Source organism: Syngnathus typhle, linkage group LG1 (assembly GCF_033458585.1).
Source record: "Syngnathus typhle isolate RoL2023-S1 ecotype Sweden linkage group LG1, RoL_Styp_1.0, whole genome shotgun sequence".
Classification (NCBI taxonomy): domain Eukaryota; kingdom Metazoa; phylum Chordata; class Actinopteri; order Syngnathiformes; family Syngnathidae; genus Syngnathus; species Syngnathus typhle.
This window is the reverse complement of record NC_083738.1, coordinates 23,778,091-23,800,387: the sequence shown is the minus strand read 5'-3', so window position 1 is coordinate 23,800,387 and position 22,297 is coordinate 23,778,091. Positions and strand designations below refer to the sequence as shown.

Here is a 22,297-nt window from a genome sequence, read left to right as displayed (position 1 = left end):
ACTGATGTCAGTGATTGCTTCACGTGTGCATTTGGGCTTGAGCTGAGTCCGTCTATCGGCGTACTTCACTACCCAGCATGCAGTGCGCCCGGCAAATCCCTAAAGAGGATTTCCATGGGATCGCAGGACAACATGCCGCTGAAGCGAGACGGTGAGAGATGATAACCTTTTTGTCATTTTCAAATAATTTCTTGTGAGAGATGCTTCGGCTCACGTGTGGCATGTTTTTCCAGACACTCAGCGAGCTCTGCAACTGATGGAGGCCTGCTCCGATGGGGTCAAAACGAGAGAAGCCGAGAAACTGCTCAACATCTTCCAGAGTGACCTGTTTCAGGCTTTACTCGGTACTGCAATTTCACTTCTCGGACACTGACGCGAGCGTTGGAATGTGTATGAAGTGCATATAAAAAGTCTGCACACCCCTGCTCAAATGTCAGGTTTGTGTGACGGAAATAGAAACGGTCACTGTGTAAGCGTTTCAGACTTAAAGTAAATAGAAGTCAGCACACAACTACTATGATCAAATAAAATTCAGGAAGAATTTGAAAATAAATTTCATTCTGCCATGTTAATATATGAGTGTGTAATTTCATCAAATATTTTTTTTCTATTTTTGGAGTATCTTAAAATTAAGATACTACTGTGTACGTACTTTTGCACCCTCTTTTTTGCTTAAAAGCCTGTTGAGACTTTTCTACGCCGTGACAACGAAGCTCTCTAAAGCAGATATGACAGCGAGAAGATTTTGTGACATCACTTCTCTGAATTCACTCGACAAGGTTGATTTTTGTCTTTGTATTTCCAAGCACTAAATATGTAAACCTGTGCGCAGACATCCAGGAGTTCTACGAGCTGACGGTATGTGAAAACCACACGGCGAGCCGTCCGCAGACACCTGTCCAGGTACGCTTTCCGTCCAACAGCCTTCCGCCGTTCCTTAGCAACAGCTGCATCACACCATGGCAACAAGAGCACAGCCCACCGCTCTCTCTCTGGCTCTCTGGCTCTCTCTTTCTGTCGTCAAGGAGGTGACCCCCCCCCAGCAGAAAATAACACTCGTTGCATCGTGCCCCCCCCTCCTCCCCCACCTCCTCATTGGCTCATTGTCGACAGACGGTGGGAAGCGGAGGAGGAGAACCGCGGAGAGTGGGGGGGGGGCACAAAGCGCGATCTAAGTGTGTGTGTGTGTGTGTGTGTGTGTGTGTGAGAGTGTGTGTCTGTGTGTGTGAGAAAATGCGTGTGTGTGCGAAAATGTGTGTGTGACTGTGTGTGTGTGTGTGGATATGGACTGCCTCTGCATTGTCACCACCAAGGTAAGAGCAGAGCAACACACATCAGCGTGCTCATGTGTGTTTTAACGAAGCCGTCCGATATTTACACCTGTGTGCGTGCATGCGTGTTTGGGTGTGCATGTGTTGACTAGAACATACCACTCGTGTGTCTTCCACTTCCTGCTTCTCACTCGGGTCACACAAATGTCGGAAGACGGCGCCGCCGGCTGTTTCCGGGTCACGTTAGTCGCCGAATGCTGAAGCTCGCTTTGTGACTGTCTGTGTGTGTATGTGTGTGTGTGTCCCCCACCGCAGAAGTATCGTTACCATGACGACGACGACCAGTCAAGCCCTGGAAACGTGACTGACGGACACGCCCCCGAATTTGCGCGCACACACCTGGACACCATCTCACGCCCTGCTGCGCTCACTGTACGTACTGACACACGCACACGCTTTCCCGCTTGTCGCCATAGCGATGGGGCAGGATGGGGGGGATGGAGGGTCTCCATGGCAGCAGTATTTTTCGTGTGTGTGTGCGTGTGACATCACGCAGGGGAGGTGATTCCTCGCATAGGTGGGGGAGGGGGCAGAGAGAGAGAGAGAAGAAACGCAGCAGTTGAGTTGAGCACAGAGAGCGGGGGAGGATGAGGATGAGGATGACGAGCGCCGAAGAGCGTCGTCCTCTCATCGCCGGATTTGCTCGTTAGGCCGGTTTGTCTCTTTTTTTTTTTTTTTCCCCCCTTCTTTCCGTCTTACCGGTATGAGTCGAGTCAACGATCACGACAAGGCGTCTTAGTCGTTCAATACTCCTTCCATCTTTATGTAATCCCCCCCCCACCCACCACCCCCCCTTACCGCGAAGGGGGCAAGACGCCGCGGAGACAGGAAGTGATGTTCGTTTCGGTGTGGTACGCCAAAAAGATGGGACGACGCTTCATCAACAATGTGCGCAGAGCCAAGAGACACAGACAGAGAATGATGGTAACGTTACAAGTTCACCTTTTTGCCTGGCTCAACCAATCAGAGGGCGTGTAGGGGGCGGGTTTGACCTAACGCCTGGCTAGCCGGTTGCGTTGCTCGACATCATGGGCACTGCCGCGTCGAGCATCTGTCGCACAGTTGGGAGGTCGGGGGTCGTTTCCCTTCTTGTGTGGGGTTGTGCACGTTTGCTGGTGTCCCAGCTAACTCCCACATTGCAAAAAGCTTCAAGAGCCTCCCCCTCCTCCTCCTCCTCCTCCTCATATTGCGATAAACGTTCATTTTTGACCTCCAAGTGTACGGAGGTGTCATGGGAAACTGAGTGTGAAGTGTAACTAATATCTCTGTTACATAATTACCGACTCTACAACCTCCTCCTCTTCCTCCTCCTCCTGGTCATAAAGCATGTCATCTCATCCTTCCACCTGCCACAAACCCATTTTGCTCCTCGGCTCAAGTCAGAATTAATCCTAAAGAATAAATCCAGATGTTTGCAAAAAAAAAAAAACAACTACTCCATTTTGACTTTACAGTAAGCGGCAGTTTGACAGTCCCAATTAAAGTTTAGTGTCAAAGAATTAAACTACCTACAACAAAACAATTTTGCCTTAAAAATGCCCCTACTAGCTAACACCACGGATGAGCTAATTGATATCATTTATAGTTGTGGCGTTATGTCACTTTAAGTATAGATATTTGAACACAAACAGTGCGGCAACATAGACGGACAATCTCACATTATTTACAGGCACGTATTCTTTATCCTAAAAATACTTTCAAACTAGTTTACTAACAGCAGTATACCAAGCCACCGTACAGTCATTGTGAAATGACTCTTCATGAATGTATTGTACTGCAAAGCAGAAAGAGCTGCGCAATGAATACGATTGAAGCACTAAATCGGGGCGCACAAACTATTTAATGTTTTAGAATTCTGTTTATTTTGGACAAGCGCTATAAAATAAAATGCTAGTCTCTATAACAACATATTGTACACGTGACTTGAAGGGATACATCTTGACTGAGAACATCTTAGTATGACAGTTTAACCTGGGTTGTTAGTGGAGAGTGCACATTTCTGCAGAGCACTTCTGCTGTGTTTTTTGCACTAGTTTACATTTTAAACTATCCATAGATGCAATTAGGATTATTTTTAAAGGGAGTGGCTATTGCTCTTGGGGTTTTTTTTTGCTACCCCCTACGAATATTGTACAGTGCATAGCGCCATCTGCTGCCTCGTCGCACAAGCCGCGCGCGGGACAGGCGGAAGTGATGTCATAGCAACGGCCGTAATTTGAGAGAGAGACGCTCGCCATAGCCGCCTGGGCCCTGAAGGCGACTGTTGCCGTGGCAACCCGTCGTCAGAAGTGGGCGAGGGGGGGGGGGGGGGGGGATGCTCGGAACGCGATTTAACCCTTGGTGTGTTTTCACAGATGAACGGATCCGAAGGCGAGTTGGAGTATGAGGAGATCACGCTGGAGAGGGTGAGGACGCACACAGACGCACGGGCACTTTCCTCGCCATATTGCATCATTTTTCCTAAAGAAAACCGCTCATGAGTAAATTGATCCTAAATTCACAAACACTATCAACTGTCATGTGTGCACGTGCAGGGAAACTCCGGGTTGGGCTTCAGCATCGCTGGAGGAACCGACAACCCTCACATTGGAGATGACCCGTCCATCTTCATCACCAAAATTATTCCCGGAGGAGCTGCCGCCCAGGACGGACGTCTGAGGTACATACGCATGTGCGTCCTCGTGTGCGAACACACACACCAACGTTTGCGCGTCCGTCCGCAGGGTGAACGACAGCATCGTCTTCGTCAACGACGTAGACGTGCGCGAGGTCACTCACTCGGTTGCCGTGGAGGCCCTGAAAGAGGCGGGGCCCGTGGTACGGCTATACGTCCTGAGGCGACGCCCGCTCGGCGAGCACGTCGCCAAGATCAAACTGATGAAGGGACCCAAAGGTAGGAGGCGGGGCATCCGACTTTGATACCCCTCGGAAAGGAGAAATTTCCATCTATTTTGCCGGCAGGTCTGGGCTTCAGCATCGCCGGCGGGATCGGCAACCAGCACGTCCCCGGCGACAACAGCATCTACGTGACCAAGATCATTGAGGGCGGCGCAGCACAGCGGGACGGGCGGCTCCAGATCGGCGACAAGATTCTGGCCGTAAGTACGCCGTGTCACTCCGTCTGTGTGCGTTTGCAACGCCCCCCATAGCCCTTACTGGTGGTGTACAGGTCAACCATTTGTCTCTGGAAGACGTCTTGCACGAAGATGCTGTGTCGGCACTGAAAAATACAGGCGAGGTGGTCTACTTGAAGGTGGCCACGCCCTCCTCGCACTACATCCACCCGGCTGAGCGATTCAGCCCCCCGGACCTTACCAGCTGTACGTCCGCTGTCTTTATTTTTAATTAGCGTGTTGTCTCCTGAAATGAGCTGAGGAGCTTCGTATTGTAGGGAGGGTGGGGGTCACATCATCCAGCATCTTGACATTTTTCCGGCTTTCCCGTGCAGCCTACATGGAGCCGGACTACATGTGCGATTACCCCCAAGCCCTCCCGCCGCCGTCGCCTCGCCGCTACTCACCGCCCCACCGCGGCATGATGTTAGAGGACGACTACGGTCGAGAGCCCCGCCGCGTGTGCGTGCAGCGCGGTGCCAGCGGCCTGGGCTTCAACATTGTGGGCGGAGAGGACGGCGAAGGGATCTTCATCTCCTTCATCCTCGCCGGGGGGCCGGCGGACCTCAGCGGAGAACTCCAGAAGGGCGACCAGATTCTCAGCGTGCGTGTGACTCACACATAGACTCAGGTCGTTTCTGTGACATCACAATTTGAGCAACATTATGCATGCGTGGGCAGGTGAATGGCGTGGATCTCAGGTTTGCAACGCATGAGCAGGCCGCAGCGGCGCTCAAGAACGCCGGTCAAACGGTTACCATAGTGACACAGTACAGACCTGAGGGTGAGTGCACGCATCTGCGTTTTCGCATCATCGGCAAGTTGATGTCATGTCAATGTGTGTATGTAGAGTACAGCCGCTTTGAAGCCAAGATCCACGACCTGCGTGAGCAGATGATGAACAGCTCGCCAGGAACCCTGCGAGCCAACCGCAGCTTCTATGTCAGGTAACACACACACACACACACACGCACACACAGGAAGTGCGCCAGAAATAACTCAACAAAGCACCGACGCCGTCCTGTGTGTCGCAGGGCCTTGTTCGACTACGATAAGACGTGGGACTGCGGCGTTCTCTCCCAAGCTCTCGACTTTAACTTCGGGGAGGTGCTTCACGTGATCGACAGCGCCGATGACGAATGGTGGCAGGCCAGACGGGTCAACCAGCAGGGGGAGCTGGAGGAGCTGGGATACATCCCATCCAAACACAGGTGAGGCACGGCTGCCGCGTTGGCCTCGGCTTTGCCTCTGACGTGTGTGTATGTTTTAGGGTCGAGAGGAAAGAGTGGTCCCGAATGAAGACTCAAGGTGAGTTTTGATGACCAAGGCGATGAGGGGACGAAGAGGCAATGCCTGACTGTTATGGTTTCCCGTTGCAGGGGTGGTCCAGAGCTACGAGCCGGTAGTGCAGACTGAAGGTGGGTTGAGGAGGCTTGAAAAATATATGCAGGCTAACACATGACGTCATCATACGTCTGTATTATTAATTACTGCTTTCCTATTAGCGTTGGCACAGTCTTGTAGTATTCCAGAGAATCCACAAAACAAATATTTGGGTTTTTTCTACAAATAGCTGAAGAAAAAAATGAGTTGACTAGGGAATTTGGGAATGGCGAAATGCAAAACGGAGGATTGATGAAGAAACAAACCTATGGACTTGTAAAACATGAGCAATTTAGCATGCGACCGTGACAATATGCTAACGGCTGTCTCCGCAGTGGACTACGCCCGACCCGTCATCGTCCTGGGACCCACCAAAGACCGAATCAACGACGACCTGCTCACCGACTTCCCAGACAAGTTTGGCTCCTGCGTGCCACGTGAGTTGGAGGAACGTGCAACTCACTAAGCTAAAAGTCAACTCCTCGGAGACATGAACAGGTGGTGCCTGGATTAGGACATTTTTGCGATACAAGCTGCCGTTTGGACAATTTTATTGCTTTGACTTGCATGTGAAAACTTGGGGAATTACTGAACAATGATTGAAAAAGGAGGTTTCCAGCAGTTTATCCTACTTGAGATTTACGCTCAAACAGAACCTACGACTTGGAGAAATACACATTGTGTTTTTGAAATGAGTCAATATCTTAGACTCTAGTCCGCTAGCCCAATGCTAATGCTAACATTCGTATAGTGGCGGAATGTGTAGCAATTGATTTAAAAACAAACTTTGCAGCAACACATGCAGACTTTCAATACAAGAGCTCTCAGTCATAAATTCTTTATCCTCTGCGAGGAGCTGAGACAGCTGTACAGTATATCCGGATGTTAAATATTAAGATTAAAAGATTAAATTCCCAATGATCGTCACACACCCACATCTGGGTGTGGTGAAATTTGTCCTCTGCATTTAACCCATCCCCGTGTGATTTTATTCAGTTGGTGATCTAACCCCCCACTTCCAACCCTTAATGCCAAGCAGGGAACCAATGGGTCCCATTTTTATAGTCTTTGGTATGAGCCCGGCCGGGGTTTGAACCCACAACCTCCCAGTCTCAGGGCGGACACTCTACCACTAGCCCACTGAGCTGGGCCGGTCTTATACTGCCCTCAGGTGGCCCAATTGGGCAGCAATTTTGCCATGTTATTTAATCGCGTCCTTACTATGTTTATAGAAAATATAATATGGATGTTTTCTTATTTAAAAAGCAAAACTCAATTTACTCCTCCACCTCCGCAGACACGACTCGCCCCCGCAGGGACTACGAGGTGGACGGGCGGGACTACCACTTTGTGTCGTCCCGCGAGCAGATGGAGCGCGACATCCAGTCACATCATTTCATCGAGGCGGGCCAGTACAACAACCACCTGTACGGCACATCGGTGCAGAGCGTCAGACAAGTGGCCCGCCAGGTGAGGTGCTCCTCTCGCTACGGCGATGGCTCAACTTCACGTTGCCATAGCGATGCTTGCCCATGTGATTTAGCTGCTCTGCTGTATGTGTTTATGCGTGCATGTGTGTAGGGCAAGCACTGCATCCTGGACGTGTCGGCCAACGCCGTCAGGAGACTCCAGGCTGCTCACCTTCACCCTATCGCAATCTTCATCCGACCAAGATCTCTGGAGAACATCCTGTGAGTCCGTCAGGCCACTACGCCGACCGGTTTGGACATATTCTCATTTTGTGTCCTCGTGTTTGTGTGTGTGTAGCGACCTGAATAAGCGTCTGTCGGAGGATCAGGCCAGGAAAGTTTTGGATCGAGCCATCAAAATGGAACAAGACTTCCTCGAGTGTTTCACTGGTGAATATATTTCTCAGATACTGTGCACCCACAAAGTATTCACACAGCGCTTATCTTTTACACATCTTACGAGTTATTATACGCTAGTTTACTCCTTCCATATCTAAATTACGGTTCTGGAGTCCGGGTTAACAAATTTACAAAACCAGAATATTGATTTGTTTTGTTTCCATTTCAGTTTTCATTGATCTCTATGAATTCTCATCATCTTCATTTAAATCTTTAATGAGAACTTAAATTGAATTCCGCTGTTTTAATTTGCCATTGTTAACCTGTAACATACACATATATATATATGTCCATCCATTATCCGAATTATTATTTTTTATTTTCCCATAATAAAGCGCTGCGATCTGTAATTACATATGTGCATGCGCTGTCCATTGACGGCTGTTAACATGTGTGTGCAGCCATCGTGCACGGCGACACTTTTGAGGAGGTGTACCACCAAGTCAAAGTGGTCATTGAGGAGCAGAGCGGCCCATATATCTGGGTGGTGACCCGTGACCGACTCTGATTTTTCAGCAGAGGTTCTCCACCCCCCCCACCCCTGTGCACATGTTGTGTATCCATGACAACGCTGGCGCGGGCCAAGTATGATCAGTATAGAGTGTAGGTAATGTGTTTATATTCTGCTATTTATTTATGGATTGATTGATGGATGTGCTCTACACACACCGTGTGCGTGTGTAAATACAACAATGGGGCTCAAACGCACACACACACACACACACACACACACGAATTCAGGGCTTTGAGATCACATGATGCTTTGCTTCGGGCACAACACTGGGTCATGTCTGAATCCCCTCCCCAGCCCACATGGACTACATCTCCCACAATCCCTTTGTGCAACACTGTGGCCACACCATGGCTCCGTCCCCGTCCACTGTACAGCACAGAGACTCAGTGAGCTAACGCTAACAGCTAACGACTGTCACTCGAGACTTCCCAATGATTTCCTCCGCCGATGCGTCAGTGGGAGAAAAAACGGCGAACAAATTTGTGGAAATCTTGGAATAAATTGCTAAGAAAAAAAAAAAAGCTAAGTCTCCCGAGTCGTGACTGCATACAAACAAATATTGGACCACATGATATTTTCTTTTTGATCCTCATAATTTTGGAATCCAGTTGCGGGCCGGATTGGACCGCTCATCGGAATCAGCTTTATTGACCAAGTTTGTGCTTGCCAACTCATGCAATCTTGATCAAACGCAGAAAGTCCCAAGCGAACAGATCCAGGAGCTGACCAGAATGTGAACTGTGTCAAAAAGTCAAGAAGCAGAAAAAGAGGCAAAAGGACTCTGATGACATTGCTTGCCAACTTGTTTCTCCCTGGGTCGGATCCACTCGGAGCCGAGGGTCACACACATCCGAACAGGTGAGTGAGAGTGAGACTGGTGACGGAGTGAGTGAGCAAAACCGACAGAGACACGGATGAGCAAGTCAGATGTCAGAGCAGTTCTTCCGAACTTTTAACACCATGTAGCACCTCAAAAAATATTTTGCTCACTGACTATCACCAAGATTAAAATCCAATAGAATGGCATAGTGAAATTTTGATTTTAAAAAAACTATGTCATATTCCTAAAAGTTGTAATATCAGGAAAGAAAAAATATTTTCTAACTTTTTTTTTTAATTTCTATCTAAAAATCGAATTTTTATTAGAGAGTCCTGCCTGTAATGCGGTGGAATACCGCTAGAGGGAGATTATGTAAATGACACGCAGGTATTAGTACTTCTTTTTTAATGAGCGCACTTTTTTTTTCTCTTGGCCTATGGTTATTTTGATCACCTAAATTCGTTCATGTGCAAACAGGCAAATCTTAAACTAACGCACAACATGGGAGAAAAAGTATTAAAATTTATCTAAAATAGTCACTCCCATTTAAGATACTGTACATTTTATATTGGTTAAATATGAAAAATGTCACACACTCTTTTAGTTAAGTGAAACTCTCAGCCAATCAACATTTCCATGTTGATTTTGTGAGAGAAAATAAAATCAAGGCGACTCCGAACGTGTTTTACTTCACTTTATTTTACATTTGCAAACATGAGTTTCCGTTATGTCCATTGTTGCCATGGTGATCGACCATACATGTTAGTGTTGTTCATTCAGTGTATTTGCAGACAGGTGAGCTTGAGGGGCGGTGCCATCTTTGTCAGGAAGTTGCTTTTGGTACTTCTCAAACTTTTGACCTCTGAAACAAACCACTGTGCTGATCCATCAAGCAACACACTCAGTCATTTTGTGCTCTTTGTGAGTGCCGCTGTATTTTGTCTTTGAATACCCGTGTGTGTGTGTGTTTGTGTGAGTTCAATGTTTTGAAATGCCTTCTGTTGTTCCGTGTGTGCCAATATATCTGTGTGTGTTACCTTCTTTGGCCTGGTTTTCTATCCTGCAGGTCAGAAACAACGATTTGACGGCAGCAGCACACAACAACAGGAAGTCAAGCAGCCCGTCATCACACGCCTGCAAAAAGGAAGCAGGAAGTGTCTTATTAACGAGCGGCAAATCGCCTTCATTGATGGGGGGGGGGGGTCCAACCCGACCTCACTCCTCCCACGGGGGTACACTTGGATGTGTCCTCTGGCCTTCACCGCTTTTTGAAGTCCCTCCCACTGGAGATGGTTGAGCCCGAGCACCTGGCGAACGAGCGCCCCTGTGAAGTGCACGTGAGCTTCGCCTGTGCCGTCCTCCATGACCAACCTGATGGTCCATTATCATCTTCATCATCATCAAGGTAAGCAGTCACTGATTATCTGGCACACTTACTTGGCGGTGCAGTCAAAGACAGCTGATGTTGAGGGACACTGACCACTGCAACCAGACTGAGAGACAAAGAGAAGAAGGACCACACTATGAGTGATACCTTGATTAAAACTCATTCCCCCCCAAATTTTGGGGATTTTTTTTTTATTGTTTTACAAACCTAAAAACTGCTGATGAAAATACAATGTTTTCTATGAAAAAATGGGAGTAATTGGGTGTAGGGGGAATGAGGAAATAATGAACAAAACTAAACAAAAATAAAATATTTGGAACGCATGATGAAAAATGAAATCTATTAAGAGCACACATTTTGCTCATATGGCCTGTAGTTTCCTCATTTATTTGTCACTCCAGACATAAATTAGTGGGTACAACCTCTCATTGTGGTTTTGTGACTGACAATGTTGTGGCAGTACAAGGAAGCTGTGTTTTCTAACCAAGGTCTTAAGTCAGACATTCTCAGTTTCCCTGAATTGTAATCAGGAATGAATGAATATACACACACACGCTCTCTCTCTAATTATGATCTTTGTGTGTTTACCTGCTTGTACACACTGCCACACTCGAAGCAGTTCCACTGCAGCTGCATAAAGAGGAAACACACCACATGGCCTTTGACCCGGCCCACAGTGCGGCTCTGCTGCGTCCACAGGGCCAGGTGCATGATGGGAGGCGGTGGTCGGTCCTCCCACCTGCTAGACAACAAGTCCAGGTGATGCGTGTGCGTGCAGGAGACAACTCGGGGAGTCGGATGCTTGTTGATACCTCTCGTCTCGAACCCGCAGCACTGCCACCCAGCTGACTGGTATGTTACTGCAATATACATGCCCTGACCTGTAAAATCCACACACACAGGCAGAGGTGATGAAACATTCTGTGTGTGAGTGTGTGTCTCCCAGAGTGTGTGTGTGTGTCACCTAGATATCCTCCTGCGGAACGCAGACAGCAACAGCGTGTTGCCTGGCAACATCCCGGGCGGGTACGCGTTATGGTTCAAGTTCAGGAAGACATGGATGCTCCTTCCACTTTGGTCACACACGGTGAGACGTGCACCTGCACACACACACACACACATTCGGTGAACTGCTTTCTTTTGTCAAATGTGTGCTTGTGTGTGTGTCTGTGAGAGAGAGAGAGAGACACACCAACATTAGATTGTCCAGTATCCCTTGTACTGTCATTCAGATTGATCCTGTCGGAGACAAAACCCTGAAAAGACACTACATCTGCACTGTACACACACACCCACCACACACACACAAACTTTGATTGATTGATTGTCCGATGACGGTGACATCACATGACAAGCACAGCTCACCAGCCATCCAACACTTGCGACACGGTAGATGTCGCAGGACAGACGCTCCTTTGGCAGGTGGGTACAAGGAGGGGCCGTGTCAACGTGTGAAACTTCCACCCGGATTGGAGCAGCAGTGTGGCATTGCCCGCCAGAACGGTGACGTCCTGATTGACGGCTGACAGTGAGAGGACGGATGGCGGGGGAAGAGTCGCGGCGATGATGTAGTGGCATACGTACGTGGGTGCCGGTCGCGACCAGTCTGTAGAAGCGTCCCGGCTGCAGGAGAGGAAACCAGCGAGCAGACGCGCCTGAACACAACACGGTCACCTGCACACACACACGCACACATTGCTGATTGGGTAAAGCCCAAAGGCTTTGCTAACGTCACCTTTTTCTCATTTCCTGTCTCAAAGGCTTTCATTGGTCGGTTTTTGGGGTCCCGCCCCCAGGCCGCCACGGGCCCAATCACAGTCGCTGTGACGGAGAAAGACGCCTCCTTATTCTCCCGCCATATCACGCCATTCTTCTGCTCCACCTGGAGGACCACCGAGACGCATGATGAAGACGAAGGGCGCGAGGACTTTATGTCCCCATCCTTGTCCTTTTGACTTTGCTTCCTCGTCACATCTTCCTTCTCTTCTTCCCCTGAGTCCTCCCCTTTATTACGCAAATGCATTTCCATGGCGGCAGATGGACTCAAAATGTGGATGCTGTCCTCAGAGAACTGGAGGTAAATGCTGTTGCACAAATACAAACGCACAGGATCAGAAACCACACAAGTATGAAGTGTGTGTGTTTGTGTGTACCTGCACTGTTTGGATGTGATGTACTTGTGTTGATCCAGGTGTTGGTAGGTGGGGAAGTTTGATTGAATGAATCGCTCTGTTACCATGGTGAACTGCTGGACACATATGAGACAACCTGAAAACAAACAAACAAATAAAGTCAAGTTCAGTTGTATAGCCCTAAATCACAAATAAAAAAAAAACACACACACACACACACACAGTAAATACAGGTTGTATTTCCTGTCAATCAGCGTGTGCATGCGTACCTATCCACGCCGTGTTGAATGACGTGCCGTGGCCTCCCGCCGCTTTCTCTGTAGTTTGCGTGATGACACAGGCGATGGCCCCCGTGCGGTCTCTCAGCTGCAGCGTATGTTGGGACGCACCTGATGGCAGCTCCAGTACACCCACGAGCAGCAGGGGGCGCTGTCTGTGCACCAACATGATCAGGCGTGAAGGCTTTTTTTTTTTTTGGCATATTGTGTAGTTTTGTTAATTTTGAAAAGTCTCTTTTTAATTCTATTTTTACTTTTTCACATTGTGAAGAAACAAAACAATACACAAATTACAACACAAGTGCAGTTTTCCCCCAACATTTGGTGACATTGTGTCCCTATTTCGTAACCAGCCTCACACAGAGGTGGAGGATTACCTGAGCGTCTCTTCGGGCTGCAGTTTGCGCCTTGAGTCCGATGTCAAAGTTCTACATGACCAGGCCAGTGCGGCGTCCATCTGAGGTCGGGTCAGACCGACTCCAGCAGGTGGCAGCAGAGAGCTGAGACACAAGGAAGCCCAACAGTCCTCCTGGAGCGACGCTTGGAGCTCTGACAGGCTGACATACTGATGCTGCACCAAGTCACCGTCATACTGGAGAGATAACGCAGGTACACACCCAGCCACAAAACGGTGAAAATCCGCATCTATATCATGTCACTTCTCCCACAACCTTTAAAATACATATTATTTAAAGAACACCTTTAAGTGTCTGATGTTTTTAGAATGCAATCATAAAATAATTGAACTGTACAATATTGATAAGAACACCCCTGAGGTGTTAATTATTTCATTAGTTCAGTACACTTCTTTGTATTTTAAATACATGTCGAGGAATGGCACACGGGCTCCCTCTAGTGGTAAAAGAAAAATCAATCTGAAGAAATCCAGTGACTGTATTCAATGTTCAAACCGCATTACGCTGCAATGATTTTTTTTTAGGTTTGGGAATCAATTTAGAAAATGATTGGTGATGACAGGGAGGGTCTACCTGTGTCAGCGGACACGTGTGAGGCTCGTCCAACATCTCGGCGTAGATGTCTCGTCTGTGTCGTTGCCCTTGTCTAAACGCGACCTCCATCACTTTCCATGACAACACGCACGTGCACTGTTGTGACGCATTCGGGAGCAGGCTGCGACGGACAAGCGAGTTAGCGCGTGAATGCTAACAGAGATCCTCACCTTGGATCGTTTACCTCCGTCGAAACTGGGAGCACAGGTGACACGTCCACATGTACCGGGACACATCCAGGTTCCTCTCCACCAGCAACCGCCGCAACACGCCATCGTCTGGACACTTTCTGTCAGGATCCGAGCCTAGGACGGCGCTAAACTTTGTCACCGTCACAGTGGAGCGCAGGCAAGTGCAAAGTATACAGGGAGGGAAGTCGGGACAGGGCCGGTACAGGAAGTGAACGTGATGGATCTGGATTAGGATGGCAACGTAGATGTGTCAAATTACTTATCACGTAATCAATCCGCCAAGCAAGCTCTTTTGCAATTATGCTTTTAGAGAAAAAAATGAGCTTCGGCAAACAAAAGAAGGAAGGCAGAAAGGAAGGCATATGTTAACCCGATTATGGCGAATATGTGAAGCCCTGAAAAAGTTAAAAGCCGTCTTAGGTCGGAATAGCTAACAAGATCTTACCGCCAGCACGTCGCCGGCTCGCAGCTTCCTCTTCAGCTTGGGCTGATAGGCCAGGCACAGTCCCAGCTTACTGTCCATCACGTAAAGCCCCGCCCCCGTGCTCACCACCTCTGTGACGGTCCCCTAAAATGAGAAAGGGGCAGCATTAGGAGAGGCATCTGCAAATAATTAGAAAATGTTTCTTACCTGGTAACTGATGATTTTGGACTGTTTGGTCCTGTCATTAGATTGGACCTCGCATTCCTCGGGCTGCGACATTTGTGATGAGGGAGACGGCGGCAAGAGGGGCATGGTTGACGGCGCATCCTCGCCTGGGGCGCACCGCTGCTCGTGCGTCTTGTGCATTTCGGAGTGCTCGGTCGCACACAGGATGTTCTTCCCTCCCCACGGTCGTAAGACACAGACACGCAACGCTGTCACGCATACACACTCGCCGACCGACACGCACTGTGCCCACCACAGCCTGCTGCTATTCTTAACCCAAACAAACACCACAAACAAATGTTCAATACACAATGACAACTTTTCATGTGTGTTTTTGTGGTTACCTTGACCAGGACAGGTAGTGTGTGTGTTTCATCTGACAGCATGAAGAAGAAGAAAGATGTTCCTGAGATGACCAGCAGGGGGCAGACGGAAGCCACTTTACCGAAGATGGACAGACGCAATCCTTGCACCCTGACAGACAGACGAGAGGTTAGGTGGAACTGAAACTATGAGCTGAAAAACGCACATCTTAGTGTCAGGTGGGCAGGCGAAGCTTTTTCTGGGCTCCACATTGAAAGCCAACTTTAGTAGCTAATGTGGATGCGAACAATGGAAGCTAACGTCAGACAGATTTGTTTGTAATACATGCACGTGTAATAACGCAATGACATGGCTAAGAGGAAAATAGTTGGTGGTACTTGAATGTGCTCCAAATTTCAAAAATCAAATCAAAATCTGTCATTTGATAATGTTGACAGGTGAGTTTGAAATGATATGAAAGTATGACCTCACCGGTCGTGCATTAAGGCCGCAGCTTCTTTGACAGCGACAGCACCGGCGGCCAATCCCTGCCCAGGACCGGGACACAGGAGCACAGGAGAGCCAATCAGCTCCACGTAGCCTCGGGCTTCCGGCTGCGCTTGCAAGGGGGCATCGTGGGGGATGTAGTGCCAGTGGGGGAGGAAGACCAGACGACCCATCCACAAAGGTGAGGGAGAGACAACCTAGACAGGCAAACATCATTTCTTACTCAGCTTTGTTCATCTGGAACATATCCTGCGGCACACCTGGTAATCTCCCCCAAAATGGTTGCACCAACTCACCATGCACCCAACGTTGCCGCCGGCGTCTGTCAACGCCCACTCTCCGTCACGGCCGTGCGTCAGGCGCCCGATCAGCAGGAGGTGTGCCCGGGGAAGAGCTCGCCGACCCGGGAGCGCCACCGCCGCTTCCTCGGCTAACGCACGCTCCTGACTGGTGCTCCAAGACAGGTTACTGACGCACGCCAGCCGCTGGTGAGAGAGAAGCTCGGAGACGCACACCAGCCTGGTGAGCCGACGCAAAACGTCAGCGACGTGTCTGAATGGGGCGGGACGGGACAGCATGCCTTACCTGTAGCTGATGGGCAGCGTGTGTGTGCTGGACATCTTCCCTCGTATCCTCTTCAGCACAGTTGCACTCAGGTGAGAAACACCCTCATCAGCTGCAAATTAGAGAATTTGGTCAAATTTGGGGAGAACATGGAAACTCCACATAGGGTACCCGGAATCCAAACTCGATTACAGTGTGTCTGTGTGTGTGCACATATTACAGTATCGCTACACACACACATACGAACATCGTAGCAAAACTTTCAGTTGTATCATCCAGCCTTATTTTCCAACTTCACGGTGTCATGCTTAACAGTTGAACCTGGATTACTTTGCACTTCAATTTATATTGAACATAGACTAAAACTCATGGAGTTTAATTTGATTTTGCATGACACAAATGAATACTAAATAACTGAAAAAAAAAAGGTTGGTCATTCTTTAAAATGATCTATCATTGGTTTAATAGAAATTGTAAGTTCCAAAAGTACTAGAGTTATAAGGTATTGGTGAGTCAATAGTTGTACTGGGATCGGTCTGAAAAGAAAAGACATGAAACAACGAAAATATAGTGTATATATTTTTACGTATATATAGACTCACCTGTCTGAGAACAGGGGGCGGGGCCAGAATTTAGAGGCCACACATACTCTCTGACGAAGTGAAATAGTCCTTCTAACCATTTGGCCTCCTGTAGAGAACAGCAGAGGTTTTGCAGTTGAGACTCTTACCAATTTGAATGGACTACTACGATTGCTACTTTTCCGTATGTTTTCTGTCATGTCTGTGCTCCTGAGTCACGTGAAACACTGGGCGAGCACACTCAGGCTTTAAATCGATCTACTGGTTTGTTGTTGTGGTAGTTGCCGAGAATCATCTGTTTATGCAAAGCCTGGGTAAATTCTTTGGATGAGAGTCGAAACGTTTTTTAAGACGCCCGCAACGCTCTCATTGCGATCGCGCTAATGCCCAGAGAGTGATAAAAAGCGATGAATGGCAATATTCCTAAGCAAAAAATACACGTTTTAACATTGAATATTTGTGATACTGACGGCTTCACTCTGCGGATTGCATTGTGCCCGGAACAGCTGCATTGCGTCCATGTCATCCATAGAATGTACATTTATATTTTTAAAAATAAAATGAGCTGTAAGTATCCCGCGGTAAACACTGCGCTTCCGGGATTTCTACGGCACGAACGGTAGCCCCTGAGGCTCAAATATAACGCGTTTGCTGCGTCTTTGTTTCAAGTAAAAATAAAAAATTACAGTCCAATAGTATTTTTTTCATTAATCCACCCGTCCCGCCCCCCACCCCCTGTTTAATGCTTAAATTACTTGGTTGAAATTGATTACATGTAAATAGATAATTAAATACATCTTAAATATATTTTTGTACTGTACTTTAACTTGAAAAGTAAGACTATATTCATTCTGCTATGATTACAATAGACTTTACATGTAAATTGTATTTGTATTCATTTCAGTGATTCTTGTACTAATAATTACAATCTTTACAATATTTTTAAATAATCATCCTGTATTTAAAAAAATAGTATTGATGAATAAAAATATGTCAATCATTAGCAGCGAAAATGTAAATGTCCCTAATAAAGACATTATTGCTGTCTTTATCGAGGACATTTTTGCAATGTGGGAAAGTAATAGTGCTTTTTTGGGGGGGGGGGGTAAAATGAATTAACGTGGTATATTGTGCGTTAAAATCCCCAAATGATCAAATATTCGATTAGTCTTAATCAGTGTAGTTGGGAAAATTGACTGCGATTGGCTGCCGACCAGTTCAGGGTGATTCCCGCCTCTCGCCCTAGTCAGCAGAGGTAGACCACAGGCTCACCTGCGACCCGAGTGAGGAGAGGAAAAATGGATAGACAGACTTTATTGCAATTTGCCACGAATGTGCCCAAAGGGTTAAATCGGATTAAATCAGATAAATACATTTATGTAGGCGCATTGTTTGAGTTGTCATTTTGTCTTATATGCACTCACATATTATGTGGTATTTTTCTATTCCCACAGCTTGTGTGCAGTAAATATAACTGTTTGCTTACATATGGAGTGAGAATAACTGCAATGATTTCTATCGTCGCCATTTTACCAAACAAAACAACGAAATGTGATGCCGACGTCATACTTTGATGGACATAGGCTGTAACCAATCGCGCTGCGCTATTAACTTGCCACGCCTATTCAAAACTACAATTTCCGCCCCACGTCAAGAATGCACCCAATCAAATATGACTGTTGTCACAAGCCCCACCCAGAGCGCCTCCTTCCCTCCGCCCCTCTGATTTGGAAGAAGCGAGGTGAGGGGCGTGTTCTGGGGGCGGGAGCGGTCCTCAGCTCGACCCAGTTTGAAAGTGAACGGACGGTCCAGTCTCCGCTTCAGACACCAGACGTCAACAATAAGCCGACTTGTCAACAACAACAGAAAAGAAAAATAAACAAAATCCCTGGTCCCAAGTGTGCTTCAGCCTGTCGCCGGCCCTCCTAACGAGTGAGTACAGCCGGCCATCTTGTATGGGACGCGGGATTCCAAAAGCTGGGGCGCAGCGCTCCAAAGGTTTCGGCCATTAAAAAAAGGGCATAAAATGCATCTCGGCGGGCCTCAAAATGTAGCTCTGCTACTGTCGTTTTACGTGCGTGCCCTCCGGCGACTCTTCAAGCCGCGTTGCGGTTGACCAAGAAACGCCCATTTTGAGGCACTGTGAACGCCAGGAAATAGTCTACGCCACCCCGTGCTCCGCTCACTCTCCGGAGTATAGACGTAGCCCCCGTGTTGCAAACTACGCAGCTGTGTGGCACTGGTGAGCCTATTTCCATTGCGAACTCTTTAGTGTCGCTTGGATAAGAAAGTCGAAATTGGAGATTAATGATCTCTTCTCAGAGCCCCTTTGTGCTCCAAAACGGCCCCGTTGTGACGTCTTGTAGGGGGATGGGAGGCTCGCTCCGCAGAGGGCGGGAAGCAAATGGTGGCTCATTGTTCTGGTAGCCAGGCAAAGCTAACCGTGGCTAACCGCTTGCCCACCATCCATCCATCCAGACCCCGAGCCTTCTTCTTTTCCTCCCCCAAATTCGCGCGGCCCCGAGCGGCTTTTGGGCCGCGGCACCCCACCTCCTCTCTCACGCGACACGTCCTGGGTCTGTCACGTTGAGCCCCCGCGAACCCCGACTGTGGAGAAAATGGATCCCCATCAGTTCTTTGTTAGTGGCCGGAGGATGGGCCGTTATTTGCCCCCCGAGTGGAGCGTGAACTTGACGCTTGTTTGAAAGTAAATAGCAAGTTATTGTTACAACTAGTTGTATTTATTACCTTTAGCTTCAAGTTAAAATGACACGTTTGGATTTATTTTATGATAAATTTACCCAGTGATTGACCGGCGTCCAATCCAGGGTATACCCACCCTCGCACCCCAAGGACATCTGCTGAGATGGAGTTCGGACATGTCAAAAGATAAGCAAAAAAAAAATGTAAACATAATAAAAGTGGCAAACCAAAAGTAGTAGTAAATCGGCCTACGATAGGGAAAATGATTGACTCTGACCGAGTGTAAGAAGCATAGGGAATAAATCAATATATTTTTGGCAGTGATTAGAGTCTTGGCTTTGTCAAAGATAAACCACAAAAAGAGTGTCCATAACTGCCAAAGACAAAATAATTTATCGAGGTGAAAATGGTTGAACCTGGTGGAAAACACAAATAAAAATGTCCGTTGTAATTAACCCAGCTCTCGCACTAAGTCAACTGGAAATAGGGCCCAGCTCACCTGCAACCCAAATAAGGATACGTACAGCATTCATTTATGGGTGTTTTTATTGCGTATCAAACGTATAGTCGAGAATAAAGATGTGGAGAAAATATGCCCAATTTCAATTTTCTTGAACTTCTCTCTGTCCCACTGCTATCTGAGTGACGGACAAAGCACAAAAGAAAAAATATAGAGAAAAATCGATGTTTAACCTCTGTGTCGCGTCTCAGGCCGCCACCATGATGCGAAAGGATGTGAACAAGCCCAAGGGGAAGACGTCGGCGTACGCCTTCTTCGTGCAGACATGTCGAGAGGAGCATCGCAAGAAAAACCCGGAGCAGTCAGTCAACTTTGCCGAGTTTTCCAAGAAGTGCTCAGAGCGATGGAAGGTGAGATCCGCCATGGGGAGGGCGTCACGGAGGTGGGCGGGGAACCTGTCAACGGAGGTGAACGTTTGTCTATTGATAGGGTTTGACTCCCGGCGATAAGAAGTGTTTTGAGGACATGGCCAAGGCCGACAAAGTGCGCTACAACAGGGAGATGAGAGACTACGTCCCACCCAAAGGTTTCGGAAAGAGGGGTCGCAAGAGGAAAGACCCCAACGCACCCAAGCGGCCCCCGTAAGTCCAATTCATTTGAGAAGGGCCTGAAGATTGAAATTGATGCTTTCCAACCACCAGAGGGCGCAATGTTCTTGATCTGACGTGCAATGTGTGTCTTGTAGGTCTGCGTTCTTCGTGTTCTGCAGCGAGTACCGTCCAAGTGTTAAGCAGCAGTACCCCGGCCTCTCCATAGGCGACTGCGCCAAAAAGCTGGGCGAGATGTGGAGCAAGTTGACGCAGTCAGACAAGCTGCCATATGAGGAGAAGGCGCAGAAACTCCGGGAGAAATATGACCGGGTGAGAAAACGCACACATACATACAAGTGCGTCACACATCAACAGTGCCCAACCCCCCTGCTACTGGTGACCTGCTATTTTGCGGAACATATTTACTTTTTTGTCATGGAAAGCTATGGTTTTCAGCTTTGTACACTCGTACAAATACTGTCAAGTATAAATGCGGTAAAATGTCAATATTTCGATAACAAATGATTTATTCTCTTGGCTGCAGGTAATGTCAAACATTATTATATAGAGCAATTGTAGGTTTTAAGCCCTGCTGTGGTTTATGGTCGTGAGCCAATGCGCCGGAGGACGATCCTCATCATTCAGTGAAAGATGAAACTCCTGAATATGTTTTGAGGAGGGACACGATGAAGCTCCCGTTATATTGACGCTGTATTTCCGTTCCTTCTCAAAGTAGCAACATGTTTGTGTACGTTTAAATGTGTTTAAAACGTGTAGCAAGGGCATCACTTGACTCTACTCCGTCTCCTCCCAGGATATGGTAGCGTATCGAGGCGGGGTCTCGTATGCCAGGAACCCCGGTTCCTCCGCTCAGGGCGGTGAAGAAGAGGAGGAAGATGAAGGCGAGGATGAGGAGGAGGAGGAGGAGGATGATGAGTAGGGACCCGTGTGTGCGTGTGTACGTGCGTCCGCGTGTGTGTGTGTGAAAGGGAGACATAGCGTGAGAGAGAGGAGGGGTAAAGTCAAACAGTCAAACATTTTGCGTTTTTTAGGCAACATGTCTCCAAGCTGCCGATTGGCTTATAAAGTGGCAGGGGCGGAGCTTCACAAGAGGCTCAGTTACAGCCAATCAGAGGCACTAGTCTTGCCGCGGTGAGAGCATATCACCCCAAAAGGCTGATGCCTTTTTTTTTTTAAATAAATAAATTAATTAATTAATTACTTGAGTTCTCAAAGCACCTTGCTTCCTGTGTGGTGGGTTCCAGATGTGTCAGAAACACACTCTGGATGAGTGATTGTGCGTAAGTGCGTGCATGTGTGTGTGAGTAAGGTGAGGTCCGAGGACGATGATAATAGAGCCCCCCCCCCCACCACTGTTGCCATGGTTACCCCTACACCAGCCCCCTCCCCTCAGCCATGCTTACCTGTATGTTGCCATGGAGAACCTGGACTCTTCATTGTCATGTTTTTTTTTTTGTTTTTTTTTGTTCACAGTCAATGTAGAAACAACTTTTATAATAAAACAAGAGAGGAAAACGCAAACATCAGTTCTTTTTCCCTGTTTGAACCATTCTCTTTGTCATTGTAGCAGGTGTCGCATGCTGGGCGACTCGGTGGTGAGTACAAGTGCTCTTGGTGGAAAGTCACGGTGGAGGTTTAATGCAGCGTTTCCCAACCTACACAATAAAAATTCCATGACAACAGATTCAATGTTATTTCTATTCTATGAATGGCGACAGGCAACAATGGTGCCTGTCTGTTAGTATACAATTGGCATAGATGAACTAAAGTACAAAATAGTCTAGTGAAATCTGAGCATTTTCTGTGGCAGTTGGTTGGGAATCACTGGTTTAATGTTGCATAGTTTGTACTTTACAGTTTTGCTTGTCTTCTGTGTTTCAAAAAATGGACAC

General features: G+C 47.7%; 3 protein-coding genes and 1 long non-coding RNA gene across 8 annotated transcripts; 3 read left to right on the top strand and 1 right to left on the bottom strand.

Moving 5' to 3' along the window:
• Positions 1–16: 16 nt before the first annotated feature.
• LOC133163823 (disks large homolog 4-like) lies at positions 17–8,766 on the top strand. Of its 2 annotated transcripts, XM_061294083.1 has the most exons (20): positions 17–151; positions 234–344; positions 833–903; positions 1,587–1,703; positions 3,686–3,736; positions 3,866–3,990; positions 4,055–4,224; positions 4,293–4,429; positions 4,501–4,651; positions 4,780–5,048; positions 5,126–5,228; positions 5,295–5,391; positions 5,479–5,655; positions 5,715–5,752; positions 5,824–5,862; positions 6,163–6,264; positions 7,125–7,297; positions 7,409–7,518; positions 7,595–7,686; positions 8,097–8,766. In XM_061294083.1, the coding sequence occupies exons 1-20, from the start codon at positions 115–117 to the stop codon at positions 8,201–8,203; spliced, it is 2,277 nt and encodes a 758-aa protein (XP_061150067.1). In that variant the 5' UTR covers positions 17–114; the 3' UTR covers positions 8,204–8,766. The 2 variants fall into 2 exon arrangements, with proteins under 2 accessions (XP_061150067.1, XP_061150073.1); XM_061294089.1 differs by lacking the exons at positions 17–151; positions 234–344; positions 833–903; positions 1,587–1,703 and adding an exon at positions 1,908–2,255.
• A 943-nt stretch (positions 8,767–9,709) lies between these two features.
• On the bottom strand, positions 9,710–17,250 carry ctc1 (CTS telomere maintenance complex component 1). Of its 4 annotated transcripts, none has more exons than XM_061293736.1 (24): positions 17,102–17,250; positions 16,653–16,740; positions 16,072–16,162; positions 15,783–16,005; positions 15,472–15,683; positions 15,021–15,150; positions 14,659–14,946; positions 14,473–14,595; positions 14,021–14,250; positions 13,816–13,957; positions 13,204–13,418; positions 12,818–12,981; positions 12,570–12,684; positions 12,152–12,500; positions 12,001–12,090; positions 11,782–11,927; positions 11,609–11,694; positions 11,381–11,516; positions 11,229–11,297; positions 11,005–11,158; positions 10,467–10,522; positions 10,244–10,400; positions 10,067–10,163; positions 9,710–9,904 (listed from the first exon to the last, which is right to left on the bottom strand). In XM_061293736.1, the coding sequence occupies exons 1-24, from the start codon at positions 17,159–17,161 to the stop codon at positions 9,792–9,794; spliced, it is 3,534 nt and encodes a 1,177-aa protein (XP_061149720.1). In that variant the 5' UTR covers positions 17,162–17,250; the 3' UTR covers positions 9,710–9,791. The 4 variants fall into 4 exon arrangements, with proteins under 4 accessions (XP_061149720.1, XP_061149736.1, XP_061149729.1 ...); XM_061293752.1 differs by having other exon boundaries at positions 9,710–9,891; XM_061293745.1 differs by having other exon boundaries at positions 11,005–11,155.
• On the top strand, positions 10,297–12,316 carry LOC133165251 (uncharacterized). Its single transcript, XR_009717546.1, has 4 exons — positions 10,297–10,434; positions 11,036–11,268; positions 11,385–12,085; positions 12,177–12,316. It is a non-coding gene; the product is annotated as an uncharacterized LOC133165251 (long non-coding RNA).
• Positions 17,251–18,378: 1,128 nt separating the features above from the next.
• hmgb2b (high mobility group box 2b) lies at positions 18,379–21,926 on the top strand. Its single transcript, XM_061294498.1, has 5 exons — positions 18,379–18,563; positions 20,046–20,204; positions 20,284–20,435; positions 20,540–20,714; positions 21,199–21,926. The coding sequence occupies exons 2-5, from the start codon at positions 20,055–20,057 to the stop codon at positions 21,322–21,324; spliced, it is 603 nt and encodes a 200-aa protein (XP_061150482.1). The 5' UTR covers positions 18,379–18,563; positions 20,046–20,054; the 3' UTR covers positions 21,325–21,926.
• The last annotated feature ends 371 nt before the right edge of the window (positions 21,927–22,297 follow it).